This window comes from Perca fluviatilis, chromosome 11, assembly GCF_010015445.1.
Source record: "Perca fluviatilis chromosome 11, GENO_Pfluv_1.0, whole genome shotgun sequence".
NCBI lineage: Eukaryota > Metazoa > Chordata > Actinopteri > Perciformes > Percidae > Perca > Perca fluviatilis.
In genome coordinates this window covers 20,709,614-20,725,436 of record NC_053122.1, presented here as the reverse complement: position 1 = coordinate 20,725,436, position 15,823 = coordinate 20,709,614, and the positions used below count along the sequence as shown (strand labels likewise).

The 15,823-nt window shown below is 40.1% G+C and overlaps 1 protein-coding gene across 6 annotated transcripts in view; it reads left to right on the top strand.

Moving 5' to 3' along the window:
- Positions 1 to 15,823, top strand: part of greb1l (GREB1 like retinoic acid receptor coactivator) — a 46,663-nt gene that overhangs the window by 14,593 nt on the left and 16,247 nt on the right. For 4 of the 6 annotated variants that reach the window (XM_039816201.1, XM_039816200.1, XM_039816199.1 and 1 more), the window contains exons 2-10: positions 6,772 to 6,885; positions 9,428 to 9,587; positions 10,167 to 10,340; positions 10,579 to 10,755; positions 10,955 to 11,131; positions 11,237 to 11,359; positions 14,088 to 14,210; positions 15,324 to 15,461; positions 15,615 to 15,740. In XM_039816201.1, coding sequence (XP_039672135.1) covers positions 9,431 to 9,587; positions 10,167 to 10,340; positions 10,579 to 10,755; positions 10,955 to 11,131; positions 11,237 to 11,359; positions 14,088 to 14,210; positions 15,324 to 15,461; positions 15,615 to 15,740 — 1,195 coding nt within the window. In that variant the 5' untranslated portion in view covers positions 6,772 to 6,885; positions 9,428 to 9,430. Of the gene's footprint in view, positions 1 to 3,188; positions 3,369 to 6,771; positions 6,886 to 9,427; positions 9,588 to 10,166; positions 10,341 to 10,578; positions 10,756 to 10,954; positions 11,132 to 11,236; positions 11,360 to 14,087; positions 14,211 to 15,323; positions 15,462 to 15,614; positions 15,741 to 15,823 lie in introns of those variants that run through there. The other 2 variants (XM_039816198.1, XM_039816202.1) reach the window with 2 other exon arrangements.

Here is a 15,823-nt window from a genome sequence, read left to right as displayed (position 1 = left end):
AGCAGGTAGTCCTGGGGAACGGGATGAGGGGGTTTCGAAGAAGGTTGTGGGGCTTTTATAAGTAAATTACAGCCGTGGACTGCCACCCGGATAGTAAACAACAGTGCGAGTCCTCACACGTTCGGCGTCAGGTAGCCCACGTAGAGCGGGTGGAAAAGGGAATTCTGTTGCGGGAATTTTCACATGGTGGCAGTTTTGTTTTCTTGTTTTGTTTTTTGACAATTGAGCTGCAGGATTGTTTTCTCATTATAGTAGTCAGACGTGCTAATTAGCACCTTGGTTGCTGTACTTCCTCCCCACCTGATGCTCATCTCTCATGTCTTGATCTGTCGGCTGAACCTCCTCGGCAGAGGTCTTTTTTTCTTCTTCTACAGTTTTAGATGTTAGATGTTATGTAATCTATAGAAGCCATGCTGTGCTAGGTTGGACAGGTAGGTTACCTAATCTCAACAACTGTCATGTTGCATCATTATCATTATGCATATAATTTCCTGTATTCATTCAGTTTATTCATTTTGCAATTACTATACACCTGTCCACCATAAATATATATTATATATTATTTTATTTTATATATGTATATTTGATCCTTATATTGTAACGTCTATTTTAGATTCTCTTTTTTTTCATGTTTTTCTTAATACATATTTAACGAGCATTGTTGGAGAGGGCCTAAGATCTAAGTTTTTCATTGACAGCCACTACTTCTCTGTAACTGTTGTGCACATGACCGTAAATAACTTCAAACTTGCTGAGTCAGCTAACACAAAGCTGTGGCGCTCCTCTGGGAATCCTAAGAGAGGAAGAACCCTTCTCTCCTACCCCCTCCACATTTAAGAGCATCAAGCCCAAGATCTTCCAGAACCGCCCACAGCTGATAGGGTGACTTGTCTTTCCTCAGGTGGCAGTGGCAGGGATACTTCCCCTTTGTCAGAGACTTTAGCAGGAGCTCAATGCAGCGGTGAAGGATGGGCTTGGGGGCGGGAATGCATTCATTCCACACACTCTTTTGTTTTTTTTTGCACAGTGTCTTTCGAGACCAAAGATAATGCTGGGTTTACTCATTATCTCCACTCTAAATGGGCTATTAAAGACGGGCCATGTCAAAGTCAGGGGCTTAGATATAAATCACACTGACAGCTCTTTTCCCACAGTTGAACTTGTGGCTACACTGGTAGATTTCACCTGATAACTACAGTTAATTTGCAATATTTCTATCACTTAAAAATGTAAAATATAATAAAGAAGCACTGCTTGAGACTCACTGATATGTTCCTATGTGTGGTCTAAATCAGCAATAGCCAGACAAATTTCACAGTCAAACTCAAGCCCAATGTTTAGACATATGTGGCTGATTGAGAGAAATGAGTGCATGAAAGCCCCCATAAGGACTAATGGAGGCTCTGACTGGCTCGCGTGGTGGTTTACGGCCGCCATCGCACTGACTGTGCCCTAATATAACCATTGGAGAAGAGGTGAGAAGAGCTGCACACAACTTGGTTAAAACAACTGTTGACTGTGTCTGTGGTAATGAACTGGAAAACCAGTCACACGGCTCAGTGAAGCAAGAAATCTGGGCCAGTAAAGGGAGATGTTGATTCTGTAAATATGTATGACAACATAAACTTAACCAGGGTTTATTGTAATCATTAATTGCTAATATTATTTAGTTTGAAGTAGGTATTTTCTGTTAAAGGTCACACAAAAACCCTATTTCTAGACAATGATACATTTGCGTTGTTCTTAATCTCATCTCAAAAGCAATTTGAACTCTTCATCAATCAAATCAGTTAATCTGAGGGCAAAAAAATGCTGTGTCATGGTAAATGGTGAGTGCATCTTCCCTGCCATCAAGTAGATGTGAGTTTACTCAAACCTACTATTTACCTGACAAATTCTTGCTGACTTTACTTGGCATTAATTAGTCGGCAGGAAAACAGCCACAGGAGCCTTTAGTTCGTACTACTGTAACTGTACATGTGTGAGGCCACAGTAGTTGATTCAAATAACGTGTGAGATTAGTTTTAGGAACATGGAACTGCAGTCTGAGCAAAGTTGTCAATCTGACAGCTGGTTGTGTTTACGATTCAAAGTTAAGTGTGTGACATAAATTCTTGAAATGGTTGAAGATTTAAAATGTTATAGTTGATATTGGATTATAAATCATTTTATATAGAGTCAAAATATAATGCTTTATAGGACTCAAGGGGAAAGTGATTTGATTAACCCTGAAGTAAGTTTGGCCTTTTTACTCAGATATTGAGATGTTTTAGCATTAATGTGACACATGCCTAACTTCGCTTACATGCAGTGTGATCACTCTCGAGCCCCTTAGTTATTAATTGGAAATGAACACCCTCTCTATTTAGCAAAGTCATGATAAGGTACAAGCCCTGATCCTTTAATGACACAGAATCCCTTACATCTGCCAGTGCCTGTTGATTTGTGATGCATTTCCATTTATTTATTTTGACCAGATGAGCCCCTGGTATTTATAGCGGGAGTAAAAGCCCAGTGTGGGGTCAATCCTGGGCAAGGTTACGAAGACAAAATGCTCAAGCTGACCTGACATTCTTGTCCCCATTTAGCTGGGGAAGGATTCTCCTGTCTCCTGAATTGACCCCCAATAAAAAAGTCAGCAAGAGACTGAGAACTGAGCTTGAGTGTGAGAGCGAAAGTTTGATTTTAAAATACACCCCGCCCCTCTTTCTGGAAAATGAAAACTTCCACCTGACACGGTGTCAGTGTCTTGGCGTGCTGGGGGTCACGTGTGGCAGGGCGCCATGGCTGTGTGGCAGCGGGGAAACGCTGGGTCTTCCTCTTTGTTTCCACCCACAGCTCCACAGGCCTCCAAGAGCATCTGTCACCACAGGGGGTCAGCAGGGCCAAGATGAATGAGCCCCCGGTGGATTCCCTCCCTCCTTGGCAAATGGCACAGGACAGAGGAGGGCACTAGGGGACTAGGGGGAGGGGGGTGTGTGTGTGTGTGTGTGTGTGTGTGTGTGTGTGTGTGTGTGTGTGTGTGTGTGTGTGTGTGTGTGTGTGTGTGTGTGTGTGTGTGTGTGTGTGTGTGTGTGTGTGTGTGTTTGTTTGCATGTGAGTGAGAGAGAGGGCGAGAGAGAGAGGGAGGGTTTCTGCTGTTCTGAGGGAAAGAGTGGGATTCCCATTTCTCTCATGACAAAGGTGAATTGAGACATACCAGAGAAGAGTGAAACTCCATATGCTGCCTGGATATCAACACATTCTTTCAACAAGGATTTATTATCTAAAATGGACTATATCTGAAAAAAAGCTGCTTTCACATTTGGGATTTACTGCATTTGATTTGGATTTGAAGGGCTCATCCACTGGCCCAGTAGTCATGGAAGGTACAGGAGAAGCTTTTTTTTAACTGCTTGCTGTGTGTCACATGTGGCCCTGATGTAGCATTAATGAGACAGGCTTTTAGCACCTATTTTAGAGAGCATCAAGAGATGTTTGCCTTTTTCTGTTCTTACACCATCCCCCTTTCTCTCATGTCTGATGGGCAGTGTCTTTTCACCACAGCTTTTCTAATGTAAACAGTGGGCTGACCTCTTTCCCGCATTTCAGCTATTGGTATGAACCTTAAATGTTAATGCATAACAATGAGGTGAAAACTATTTCTATATTAATCAGATTTTCCTTAACATTTTATTTACAGTTATTTTCATGATTGACCTTAAAAAATCTTTTCAAATCTTCAAATCTTTTCAATTCAATTTCAATCTTTTGTCAAATTGTACTTTTAATTTAAGTAAATCTGGAACATCTCAGTTTTAGTCACCTGCTGTTTCATTGTCTGATTAAAATGTGCTATTTCAGTAGTTTTAAATTATGCTAATCTAAACAATAGCCAAGTAAGTGTCAAGTTTAACTGTACGGACAGTATCAACATCTTCCGACCTCTATTCCTCAGATATTTATGTGGGGAAAAAAAACAGTAAAAGGATTTCTTTTTAATTTAGAAATGTGTTGGCTTTGACATGAGGGATCTGCTGACTAAGAGTCAAGAGGGATAATACATTTAATTCTGCCTTCTCCCTCTATAAACACTGTAATGTAATTATGCAGTTGAGGGAGAAACAAAAGATTGACTGGCGAAAAGGAAAGGTTAAAAGTAAGATCAGCTCAATTAGATAGATATAAAAAAAAAGGTTTAAGAATAAATGCCTGTTTTGAGGGTTAATGTGATTTAAAGTAATAATCTTGAATATTTTCATTTAAGTAAATGTCTGTTAAGTCACTGTCTATCGCTGAATGAGCTAACACAATGATCCACTGATCATTGTGAAACTGATGATCTGATGAAAAGCCCTTGCATTTGCAGTATTACGAACTGAACATTTGTGGGGAAAAATCACACGCGGCGCACTGTTAGTGGCGGGTTTTCCATCACACAGTAGTGATTGGTCTGCCAGAAAGTGTAGGTGGAGCTAACACAACAGACTCACTCTTCTACTCGTGTGTGTGTGTGTGTGTGTGTGTGTGTGTGTGTGTGTGTGTGTGTGTGTGTGTGTGTGTGTGTGTGTGTGTGTGTGTGTGTGTGTGTGTGTGTGTGTGTGTGTGTGAGAAGCGGCGTGCTATTTTTCTGGTTTCTGCTAGCGTTGTAAACGGTAAGGGCCGAACAAACAAAGAAAAGAGAGATGACTAGAGACGATGAAACAAACAAGTGAAAGTGAGATTCAAAAACACACCTGCAATTACCAGTTATCGCCATAGTAGAACTAAAATCTTCGCGATAGTGACTTTAAGTAAGGATCACCTTAACAAAGCCAAAATTCTGACCATTTGCACTTAACAAAGCATATCAACTACACAAAAATGTAAGAATGTTAGCATTCATTCAAGATTAATTAAGTTGTCTTACTGCCATATGTTATATTTGAAGAATGTTCATACCTCAAATTTAACATAAGCAGCGATCAAAGTCCATTCTTATCTGCAGCATTCACAAAAATGCTTCATTTCTTTTTTTCCACTCTTCAGTAATTGCAAATAAACCAAAGTCCTTTTTGACTACAAGAGACGATGTACAGAGAAAACATTAGACTCACATACTTTTTTAATTACTGTCTTCAATCCAAAATAAGCAAAAATACCAGAACAGATAGCACAGATGGGGGTTGACTGGTTATGCAATTGCATGGTTGCATTTTTACAAAAAATGTTTTAACAACGTGAACAAATTTATAAATAATAAATAAATATACATTTTTGCACTGTGTATATTACACAGACATATGACAGTATGATTTACATATGCTGGGTGTGTATGCGCATGCAGTCGCACTTGCATTACAAAGTGTTTGTTAGAACTGTGTGTGTTAAACCATTGCCTTGAATCCAGTCTTGCTCTAAGTAAGAAACTAAACCAGCGTGTCGACCTGAACATTCCCTCAAATGTAATTACTGGAAAAACAGATCCTTGTTAAGCCCCTCGGCCTGGGCCTGTGTGGGTGTCTAGATTTACGGCTCCTTCATCTTCATCTTGGAGCCATCTGCGTCTCCTTCTGTGTCGTATACCTTTCACAGCTAGATAAGCATCAAAATATTTCAAGAAGTAATAAGCAGAGTGTGAGACCTTTGAGGAATCACCTAGTGGAGGTTAAAGCCTGAACTTGTGTTATGATATATTCTACCAGAATAGTGAATTTCACATGATCAATGCTACAATGAATTCTGACACAATTTTCTTCTATCTTTAAAGCAATTCAGTTACCAACCTTGATTAGCTGCATCAAGCTGGCTAATCATTTACAAAATAAGTTACATTGGGGTCAGTAAATGCAAGTGGAACCAGCTTGTTGTACATTTGCCTTTTGAAGGACTTAGACCCCAGACCAACCTCCCTCTTATAGAAAAGCTCCACACAGTCAGAAGTGATGACGAGGCAGATTGTGACAGTCAATGTTTTGAAATGAACTTTGCTTATGTTATATTTGAGCCTGAGTGGCTAAACAATACTTTGTCAAAGATCCGAGGTAACTGGAAAATCCATTCAGACTAGAGTGACTGTGTGTAGTGAGTGCAGCTACATATGTCATGGTTTGAGCCCCTGGTAATGTCTTAGTGGCAATAAGTGCACCCATTCATTTTGTGAATAGGCATGTTCGTTGGACCAGACTCTCTGTAGCATACATTTTTTAGAAAATAGTTAAGGTTTTTTGGCTTACCATACAGTGGCAAATTACCTAAACATTGTTTTTTGTCTTTCAGAAAAATTATTTGATTACAATAAAAAAAAAAAACTTTCAACTATTTTCCAGAATAAATTGGAATTTTCTTGAGATATAATGCAGTGATCTTTCTTTACTTGTCGATTTACATCATGTTTGGAGAGTGTCTTATCAAGAAATGTGTGTCACGTTGTCTCAATGAGAATGAGTTCTTAAAAATTCCTGTAATGGGAAAATGCAGTGGGAATAAGTAGAATTTGACTATTAAGCTTCTGATATTGTTCACGTTTGAGGTAAAATAAGTCTTGACAACTGAATCATACATTAACTGATCTGTTACGATGAATGTTTTTTGGATTTTAGCCTTAGATTTGTTCCCAAAAATTGGTTCCGGGAACCCTGTTTGTTGAGTGTTTAATAAATTGAGAATAACTTTGGCTATGACTTTGGTATAATTTTGGCTACTTAGAGAAAATATAACCCCAGCAGGCTACAGTGTATCTTTTGGGAGATATAAAATGTTACATTTGTGCTTAATTGTATCAATGACAGTGATCTCCCTGCTCTCCCCCAGGTCTCGAAGCACTGAGTAAAACATGTCTTTGCTGAAAGTTTCCATTGAGTGGTAGTAATCCAGCATGTAGCAGAGGTGAACAAGTCCCTTCACGCCTGGGAACAATCCGACAACGTAAGTCACCTTGTTTTTAATGCACTGCTCAACTGTTAGAAATGAATTTCAGTGTCTGTGTTCTCATATTTTCTCTGTCTTGGTTCTCTCAAATCCCCTGAGTGAAGATTAGACTACCTTACTTTGACCCGGGGTCACATTCATGCAATCTGTTGATGCCACCCGGCAGCTGAGGAATGGCCTTGACTGACCATCTGACCCACTGAGAGGCAGTTTTAAAGTCACCGCTCTGTGACATGAACGCCCCTTTTTAAGCCATTATTCTTTGAACACTAACCTGCTTCTCCCCAGTGGAGTCCACGCATTATGTTTGACCATCCATCAAGCGGACTGCAGCCGCTGACTCGCCTGCCACTTCAACTGACCTTAGCAGTCACCTGAATCACACCCCAGAAACATCCGTTAAGCGACCTCTGCAACAGTCACGCTTTGTTTTAAGTTGCGCAGGTGATAAAAGGTCATTCTCTGTGTTCACCTCCGGCCTGCGCGAGGTTAATGACAAATCTGTCCGCTGAGGCTTGAGGGTCAGCCAGCCAAAGAGACCTCCGGAGCCTTCTTTTGACTTCACATCCGAACAGGCAGCGGCTGCTTAAAAACGCCCTCAGGCACTCTTTTTTTTCTTTTCTTTTTTTTTAACCCCATCTGTCTTTGTTTTCTCTGTGCAGCCACCTTCCTCCATCAGTTAAGCAAGAAATACTGTAGCTTCATTCTATTAAGCTGCTTATCTCTTTTGACAGCACAGTCAGGCACTGTTAATCTCGTCTTTTGTCTGGGTTGGTCAGATTCCTCCTCAGCAAGGTTGCTAAAGGTAAACACAGGGTCTGGAACTTGTCCAGGCATGGGCAATGAGAGACCTGGGAGGAGAAAGCCAGCTCCAACTTGATTCTTAGCCTGCCCATTATTGACTAAATAAAAAAGGTTCAGGGTGTGTGTCTGGCTAAAAGACACTGTGTATCAATTAAATATGGATTCACTGACTGACATTCAGTGTGTGGTACAGATGAATAGAACAACTTAACATAGAAATCATTGATTTCATTGCTAGGAAAGAGAACTGTATATTTTTGGGGCTTTGGACTCTTGGTTGTATACAACAATACTTTGAAAGACCTCACCTTGGGTCTTAAATGGACATTTTTCAGTAATTTTGACATTTCTAGGAGTATACAGTATATCAGATTAATCAATAATAAAAAGAAATTGTTTGTTGCTGCCCTAATGGATTGTAAAAAGTAACTGTAATTAATTAATCTACTATCTATTGCCTATGTTAAGTGTGAAATAGCTTAAATAAAGAGTTTAAGTGTTTTATGTCATGTTTTTGTGCACATCAACAAAATTAATACTTTTTTAAGAGCTGCTTCATACCAACACATGCAAATAAACATCTACAATCCAAGGCTATTGTTGGGTTGAAAAAACAGTTCTGAAAGGCAAGGTTAGTTAAATCATTACTAAACTCTGAACTCAAGTTTAGGTCACTTATACAACTGACTATCATCAAAACTAAAGGTACAACACATAACCTTGACATGAAAGTGCTGCACTTGTAAGGCCTGAGTGAGGAGTTTGAGCTTTTCCCAAACAGCTGAAGTCTTCAACCTGGGCCTCCACTTGGCTGCTCTAGTGTTGATAAGCCACAACACCAGTCTGCACCAATCAGTAGTCCAAGGACAAACATAGAAGGCAGTTCAGGCCAAACTCGTGTCAGGAAAGCAGCCAAAACTCCCATTATTTTCTTTTTCAACACACAGTTTAAACGTTCTTAATTACTGGCTCGGTATAAAAAACAGATCGAGTGAAATGTTATGGCAAACTGAAAAGTGGGAGTATTGACTAGGAAGCTCCACTCTGTAATGAAAGGACACCACGATGTAGCATAGCCATCGGTCAGTGCTGCTGTTTCACCACATTTGGAGTGCTTTCTGTCGCTCCTTCTGTCACTTTCTTGTGCTCTCTTCTTTGATACTATGCTTAGCCCTATGTCCAGCTGCCACCTGCCACCAGAGAGCAAGCCAACCTCAGGCCCATGCAGCCGACCCCAGCAGATGTCCCAGAGTGGACACTGGGGTGGAGGGGGCACAGGGGCAGAGCAGGCAGAGTGACACAACAGACAGAAGGAGAAAGAGCCAAAAAGGCCATTGGCCTTGGCCATTATGTTTGGTAAAGCAGACACATTTATCTCAGGGTGGATAATACCAGCAAACAAAGCATAGAGTGCACCCGCATGTAGGACTGCAACTAAAGATTATTTTCACCATTGATTCATTTGATGATTATTTTCTTGATTGACCGATTAATAATTTGGTCTATAAAATGTCAGACAGAATAATTCCCACGATAAAAACCCAATTGAGATACACTGACGTAACCCTCAGAAAGATACTGCCGTGTTCATTTAAAAACGCGTGTGTTTGTGTGAGATGCCTGCTGCTGGTTTGCCACAGAGATTGCTAGTCTTATATAAGGAACTAATCGAAAGAGCTAAAAAGTGCCGTGACTGCATCTTTGCTCATCATACTGCTTCTCTTTGCTCTCACAGATAATGGGGAATTCATACGCCGGGCAACTGAAATCTGCTCGATTTGAAGAGGCTCTCCATAACTCTATTGAGGCATCACTGCGCTCTAGTAGTGGAGATCCACAGCCCATCTTCACACAGCTCTACCTTGAGCCAGAGCTGTTTCCTGGTAACTTGGAAGGTAGGAAACGCACATGCTGTCATGTCGACATTACTTATGATTTCCTTGTCATGCACCTCTGGTCTACATTTGAAAATACATGCGTACATACATATGAAAGTGCCAATTTTTCCCCCTTAAGTACTGACACGTTATCAATATTGAGATAATGAGTCAAAGATGTGGTCATATTGCTGTTTTCAATAGGTTTCTTAATGTTATGGGTCTGTATTTCCTAATAATTTCTTAGGAAGAAATATGTTAGTTTGTACTAATTATTAAAAAAAATCCTTCAAAGAACAGCACCACTTTAATACACATAAATATCAATTAATTTATTCTTAGTACTTTATTTTTCATTTATGTTTAATTGTATGCCTACCTTTACCTTACCGTTCAGCTGACCTGCTGTGCATTGAATAAAAGACTTTCTAGGTCACTGTTCCCTAATTCATTATAATTTCCTATAATTAGTATCAAATCGCTGTTCTTTCCAGAAAACTTACTAGAAAATGATTAGGAATTTGCCTGCAAAATACAGTGTTACCCATAATTCTAATTCAACTCTAGTGAAATAATCAGATTTAAAATGTCCATCAGACATGAAGTCAAAAGCCGACCTCCATGGTGGGGAGCCGCCGGGCCAGGAGCTTATGAACGGCCACTCTTCCAACGATCTGGTGGAGCTAGAGGACGATGATGACTCAGACAGCAGCAGCCCTCCGCTTCCCTACCTACAGACCCCTGCTCCGGACGACTGCTGCACATTGGATGGTAACCCAAAAGGCCTTGATTTGGACTGTAAAAACTTAACATATTAATATTGAAGCACGAAAACATTTACCTAGGATGAAATACAAAAAATGAAGCTTGTTGTTATAGATGATAGAATTATAGAAGACATGATTTCTATGTCTTTGTTTTAATCACTTACTATATAAACTGTCCAATCAACCCTGAAGTCCTTCTTTATTTCTTCAAGTGTCACATCTGTTTCATCCTCTCTTCTCAGGGTTCTGTCAGGCCGGCAAGGACCTCCGCCTGGTCTCCATAGCAACGGAGCCCATCGAAGTCCCAGCAGGCTTCGAGCTGGTCGGTGCAAAGTCCCCCAGCGTGCCCGAGCACATCCTGGTGTGTGTCGTGGACCGCCGCTTTTTGCCTGACGAGAATGGGAAAAATGCACTTTTAGGTCAGTTTCTTCCCCTGTTCTGACGTCAGAGCAAAAGAGACAGATAGCTATCAGCATCACTATACATTCCTGTTTGAATAATTACGCTCTGTTGTTAGCCTTTGCTGGTGAAACACCACTCTGAGCTGTATATATTTGTTCTGTAAATAATGTTTGCAAAATAATACAATAATTCCATTTTTTGTGACATTACTTTCAGGCTTTTCAGGAAACTGTGTGGGCTGTGGGGAAAAGGGTTTCAGATACTTCACTGAGTTTTCGAACCACATCAACCTGAAGTTATCCACCCAGCCCAAGAAGCAGAAGCACTTAAAATACTACCTGGTGAAGAATTCTCAGGGTGCTCTGTGCAAAGGACCCCTCATCTGCTGGAAAGGTAAAATCCCAATTCTGCATTCATGTTACAATTCAGTCTTGCAGTGCTCTGATTTATTCTCTGATGATGTCACAGTTTTTATCACTCCTCTCTGTCCCTTCTCAGACTGTAAAACCCGCCAGTTCTCTAGCAGCGCATCAACGTCCAAACCCAGCTCGTCCTCCTCTCTCAGCAGCAAAGAAAATGGAGGCACCAGTGGACACAGCTCCTCTCCCTTCTCCCTCTCAGGTGAGAGTGCATGCAGCACAGATAACATGCATTGCAAGATTTAGCAATTCCCTTTAGGCAGAGATGGCAAAAGTACTCACTTCCCGTACTCAAGTAGAAGTACAGATACTTGTGTTAAAAAAATACTCTGGTAAAAGTAGAAGTACTGATTTAACTTCTTTACTCAAGTAAAAGTAACAAAGTACAGGCTTGGAAATTTACTTAAAGTATAAAAGTAAAAGTAGCCTTGCGAATGACAACCATTTTTTTATGCAATGCTACCTGGACCACACAGATGTTACTAGAGTGCAAGCTGATAAACTTCAGTGGACATGGAAAAAAGGCTCTTTATATGCCATTGCCTACATTTTAAATGGATGTCTGCCGATAGGCCTAAAACATCACATATATGATTATTGTGACAGAGACTGGGACTCCAGCTTAATAAGATTCTGACTGAGTAGCAAGATATGAATTCAATTGTGATTCTGTGAGAATTCACAGATCCAGTTTCTCTTTTTTAATCTTCCCCTTAACATTGAAAGGAATCTACATGTATGTGTGTGTGCTCAAATATGGCTTCTGGAAAGAAAATAAAGGATAAAATATGAATTACTAAACACACATTAATTAAGAAGTTCCCCATACTTTTAGAGTTACGCAGCACACTCGCCAGGAGTCATTCTTGATGCCTACTATCTCAAACATCTCTCTCAGATAAGGCCAAGGATGATTGGAAATGTCTTGCGGCTTGTCTGCCGAATTTCTGGGATCTCCGTTTCCTTTTCAGTCATGTCGCCGTCCATACTACTATGTACTAACGTGACCGCCATCAAGCCGCAATGATTTGCCGCGAATGAATTCCATTGAATCTGTCGAGTCGTCTTGTATTGGTGCGTCAAGTGCAACGTATATTCGCATCCAATTAGATTGAATTCGGTTTTGATGACGCGAAAGATAATAACGTTAACTCCACTGAAATAATTTGTAAAGTAACAATTTTGTAAAATGTAAGGAGTAGAAAGTACCGATATTTGTGTTAAAATGTAAGGAGTAAAAGTAAAAAGTCGGCACAAAATAAATAGTAAAGTAAAAATATCTGAAAAATCTACCTGTACAGTAACAATGTATTTGTACTTCGTTACTTCCCACATCTGCCTTTAGGTGTACATGGATTAACTTCTCTGCAAGATGATTATACTAACATTTAAACAGTTGGTTGACTAGAACGTTACGTAGAATGTATTGCTGCATCCATTCTCCTTCAAATGACAACACGAAATGTATATATTTCACCAAAAAGAGTAATTGCATTGGTTCGTTTATGCTGATAGGTTTACGTTGTTGCCATAGAAACTGATGGTGGTGGCTAAGCCCTGATATTTTGGACTACTACACTGCATTCTTCTGTAGATGAGGCTTTGCTGGTTGTGTTTCATCTCATTTTGTTGCTTTGACGCTTTGGTGTATATTCCGGTAGCATACTCATATTTCATCAGTAGTAAATAACCTTTTCAGTATATTTTTTATTATTGGTATTGTTATGAGCAGTGGTTGTTGCAGTGTCTGATATCAGTTTCATATCTCAATGTTCTTAGGCCAAAAAGGAAATGTTATTCATTTGAGTAGCATACTTCTTTACTGAACACAATTTCATTCTGTCACTGTTTGTCATATAAGGTCATGCAAAAAAAGTAAAAATGTAACAACAGTGTAATGAAATAAATTAAGGCCTGAATCATTTCAGGTAAACCAACAGCTAAATGACTGTGAAACAGATTCTGCCTTTCTTTGAAGAGATGTTTCTTCTCTGACCTCTCACAACAGGAGCGCCTGTTCCCTCTTTGATTGAAAAAAAGCTCCCGGGCTTATGGTATTGATTTGTTCTGAGCCTGGAAGCTGCCTGTCAGCAGAGATCGAAAACTGAGCTGTGGGGCTCGTTGTTTTTGGAATACTTTATTTTAATTTTTCAGTTTACAAGAACAAACGCAAACAAACAACCCCCCCATCCCCTATCCCCAAAAGGATGCTCCAATATTTTAAAGTAGGTATACAATGTTTCGAGGTCAGTCACATTCCAATACTACATTATCCACATAATCTAGATAGGGCTGCCAAATTTTTAAAGCGTGACTCTCGCCAAAATGCAACCTAGGGTCTTTTGTGAATGTACCCTAGTCAAACTTTCGTTTAAAAGCATATTTAGGACGTTAGCGCCACTTTTAAGATGTACCGTATTTTCGTCTTTCAGTTAAATGGCCTTTTGAATGGGAGTAATAGGGGCACTTTTATGCTAGCCTCAAAATCACTATTTTTAAAACTCTAAGAAGGCTCGACACAACATGAGACTTTGCTCAAAGTATCACCAGGAGCTCCCCTTCAAGCAAAATTCTGGGTCGGGGCTCATTGTTGGCATAACCCTAGCCTATCTCCTGACTGCAACCTTCAGGTACATTCTGCTCCCAAATAGGTCGCTGGCAAGCCAAGAGGTTAAACATTGTAACATGCACTTTTCCTCCTCTGCTCCAAATGAATGTTTATCCTGGAATGATTAATGAAAAGGAGAGCTATGATTTGTTTGCATTGTGCAGTGGACATTGGATACAGACACAGAAGCGTCTGCTAGCATTTGATTAGTAGAATAAAGGCCAAAGGTAACCAAATAACCAATCAGCATAACAGTGGGTGTTAAGGTTGCAGGGTGTATATATATTTTAATGAAACATTTATTATCTGTTTTTACCTCCAGATTCGCCAGACACCAGAACAATGCAAGCGTCCTCAATCTTTTTCGGGAGTCAGGACCTCAGCAGAGACTGCAGTTTCCCCAAACCTCTTTCATCCCCATCTGGAAACAAGACTCTACCAATAGGTGAATCTCCTTTTTTATTACACCCTTTGGATTATGCTTTACTATGCTTTATCGATGATACAAGAGACCCACACAATAACATAAACCACATCGTTTTTTTGGTCACACTCCCACAATACTAGTTGCATCCAGAATTTGGCAGTGACATTTGCAAGGATTTAGATGCTGATAAGCCTTTGCCTTCATGTGAGTCACTTAAATGGCCTTCCACTTATGCTGGAAAGGGTTGCTTAGCTACGTGGTTCAGCATAAGGCAGATGATGCCGTGGCTGACCATGGAGACCAGATTAACCTCTGCTATGGCCTGCTTAAACACACACACACACACACGTAACATGTACACACAAACCGATGCATGAGTGTGCACTTGTATTTACACACCAATCAATACTGAAGGAAGGAATGCTGTAATGACTTTTTAAGGCTTTGCTATCTAGTAGCTCCTTTACAAGGTTGTGATATTGACAAGCAAAGGCTACACACACCAATCAATGTTTTAGTGTATTGCAAACACAGTGAATATGAGGTTGCAAAATGTCCAATCCCATCACTCGCAATACACGTTAATGTATAGGAAATCAGTAAGTCACCTTTAGTACTGACTCATTTTTATGTATTGCTAAGCAGATAGTTACAGTTGTGAAAACATTTTATATTTATATCCCAACAACTTTTGGATGGATTGCCATGATATTGTTTTTACAGAAAAGCATGGTGCCAAGAGGATGAAGCCTAATTACGTTGTTGATCTAATGACTTTTCCTTTTCGTGCCATCACCAGTTCCAAATTAAAAACTTTGGTTTATTACTACAACCTGCAAAACGAATTACAATTCCCATCAGCCTCAACTGTACTTTGTGTTTTGTACTAATTAGCGAATGTTAGCATGCTAACACTAAGATTGTGACCATGGTAAACATTATTATCATCAGCATATTAGCATTGTCACTGTGTGCATGTTAGCAAGTCTTGTTTCCACAACCATTAAATCTCAATATAGTGAAATATAAAGAACATTGTTAATGTTCTGAATGTTGAGTACAGAACCTTTAACTATCTCTAGCGTATTACCGGTAATGTGTGTATTTATCTGCATGCATGTTTGTCTCTAGTGCCCACAGCTCTGAGGGTGAATGGGCCGACAAATAGCCTGGGTGTTGATGGGCGTCCTCCATTACTGAGCCCCTCCGTGGTCTCTTTAGGGCCACCAGGTCAGGGGTATCGCAATTCTGACTTAGGAGACAGTCCTGGTAAGTCCTTCCTTTCTGAAGAGTAAATAAATAATAAAAGTCTAGTAAAGCAAAACGTTTTTAGTAGTAAATAAAGTCACATATCTTAAGAAGCTATATGCTAAACATTCATTATAATTATTGTTGTTCTCTGTGTCTGTTTTGGATGTTCAGTATCCTCTGCCATGAACTCGGGTCCTCCAAAGAAGCGCCACCGGAGCTGGCATCCCAACTCGTTGGTACCTGTCCCACCAACAGCCATCCCTGTGCCGGCCCTCCGGCCGATAGTTTGTTCTCCAGGTCAGTTCCTGAGCCCAATCAGGATGGCTCTCTATGAGCTGTGATGTATTTTACACGAGTCAGCGTGAGATGGAATAAGAATG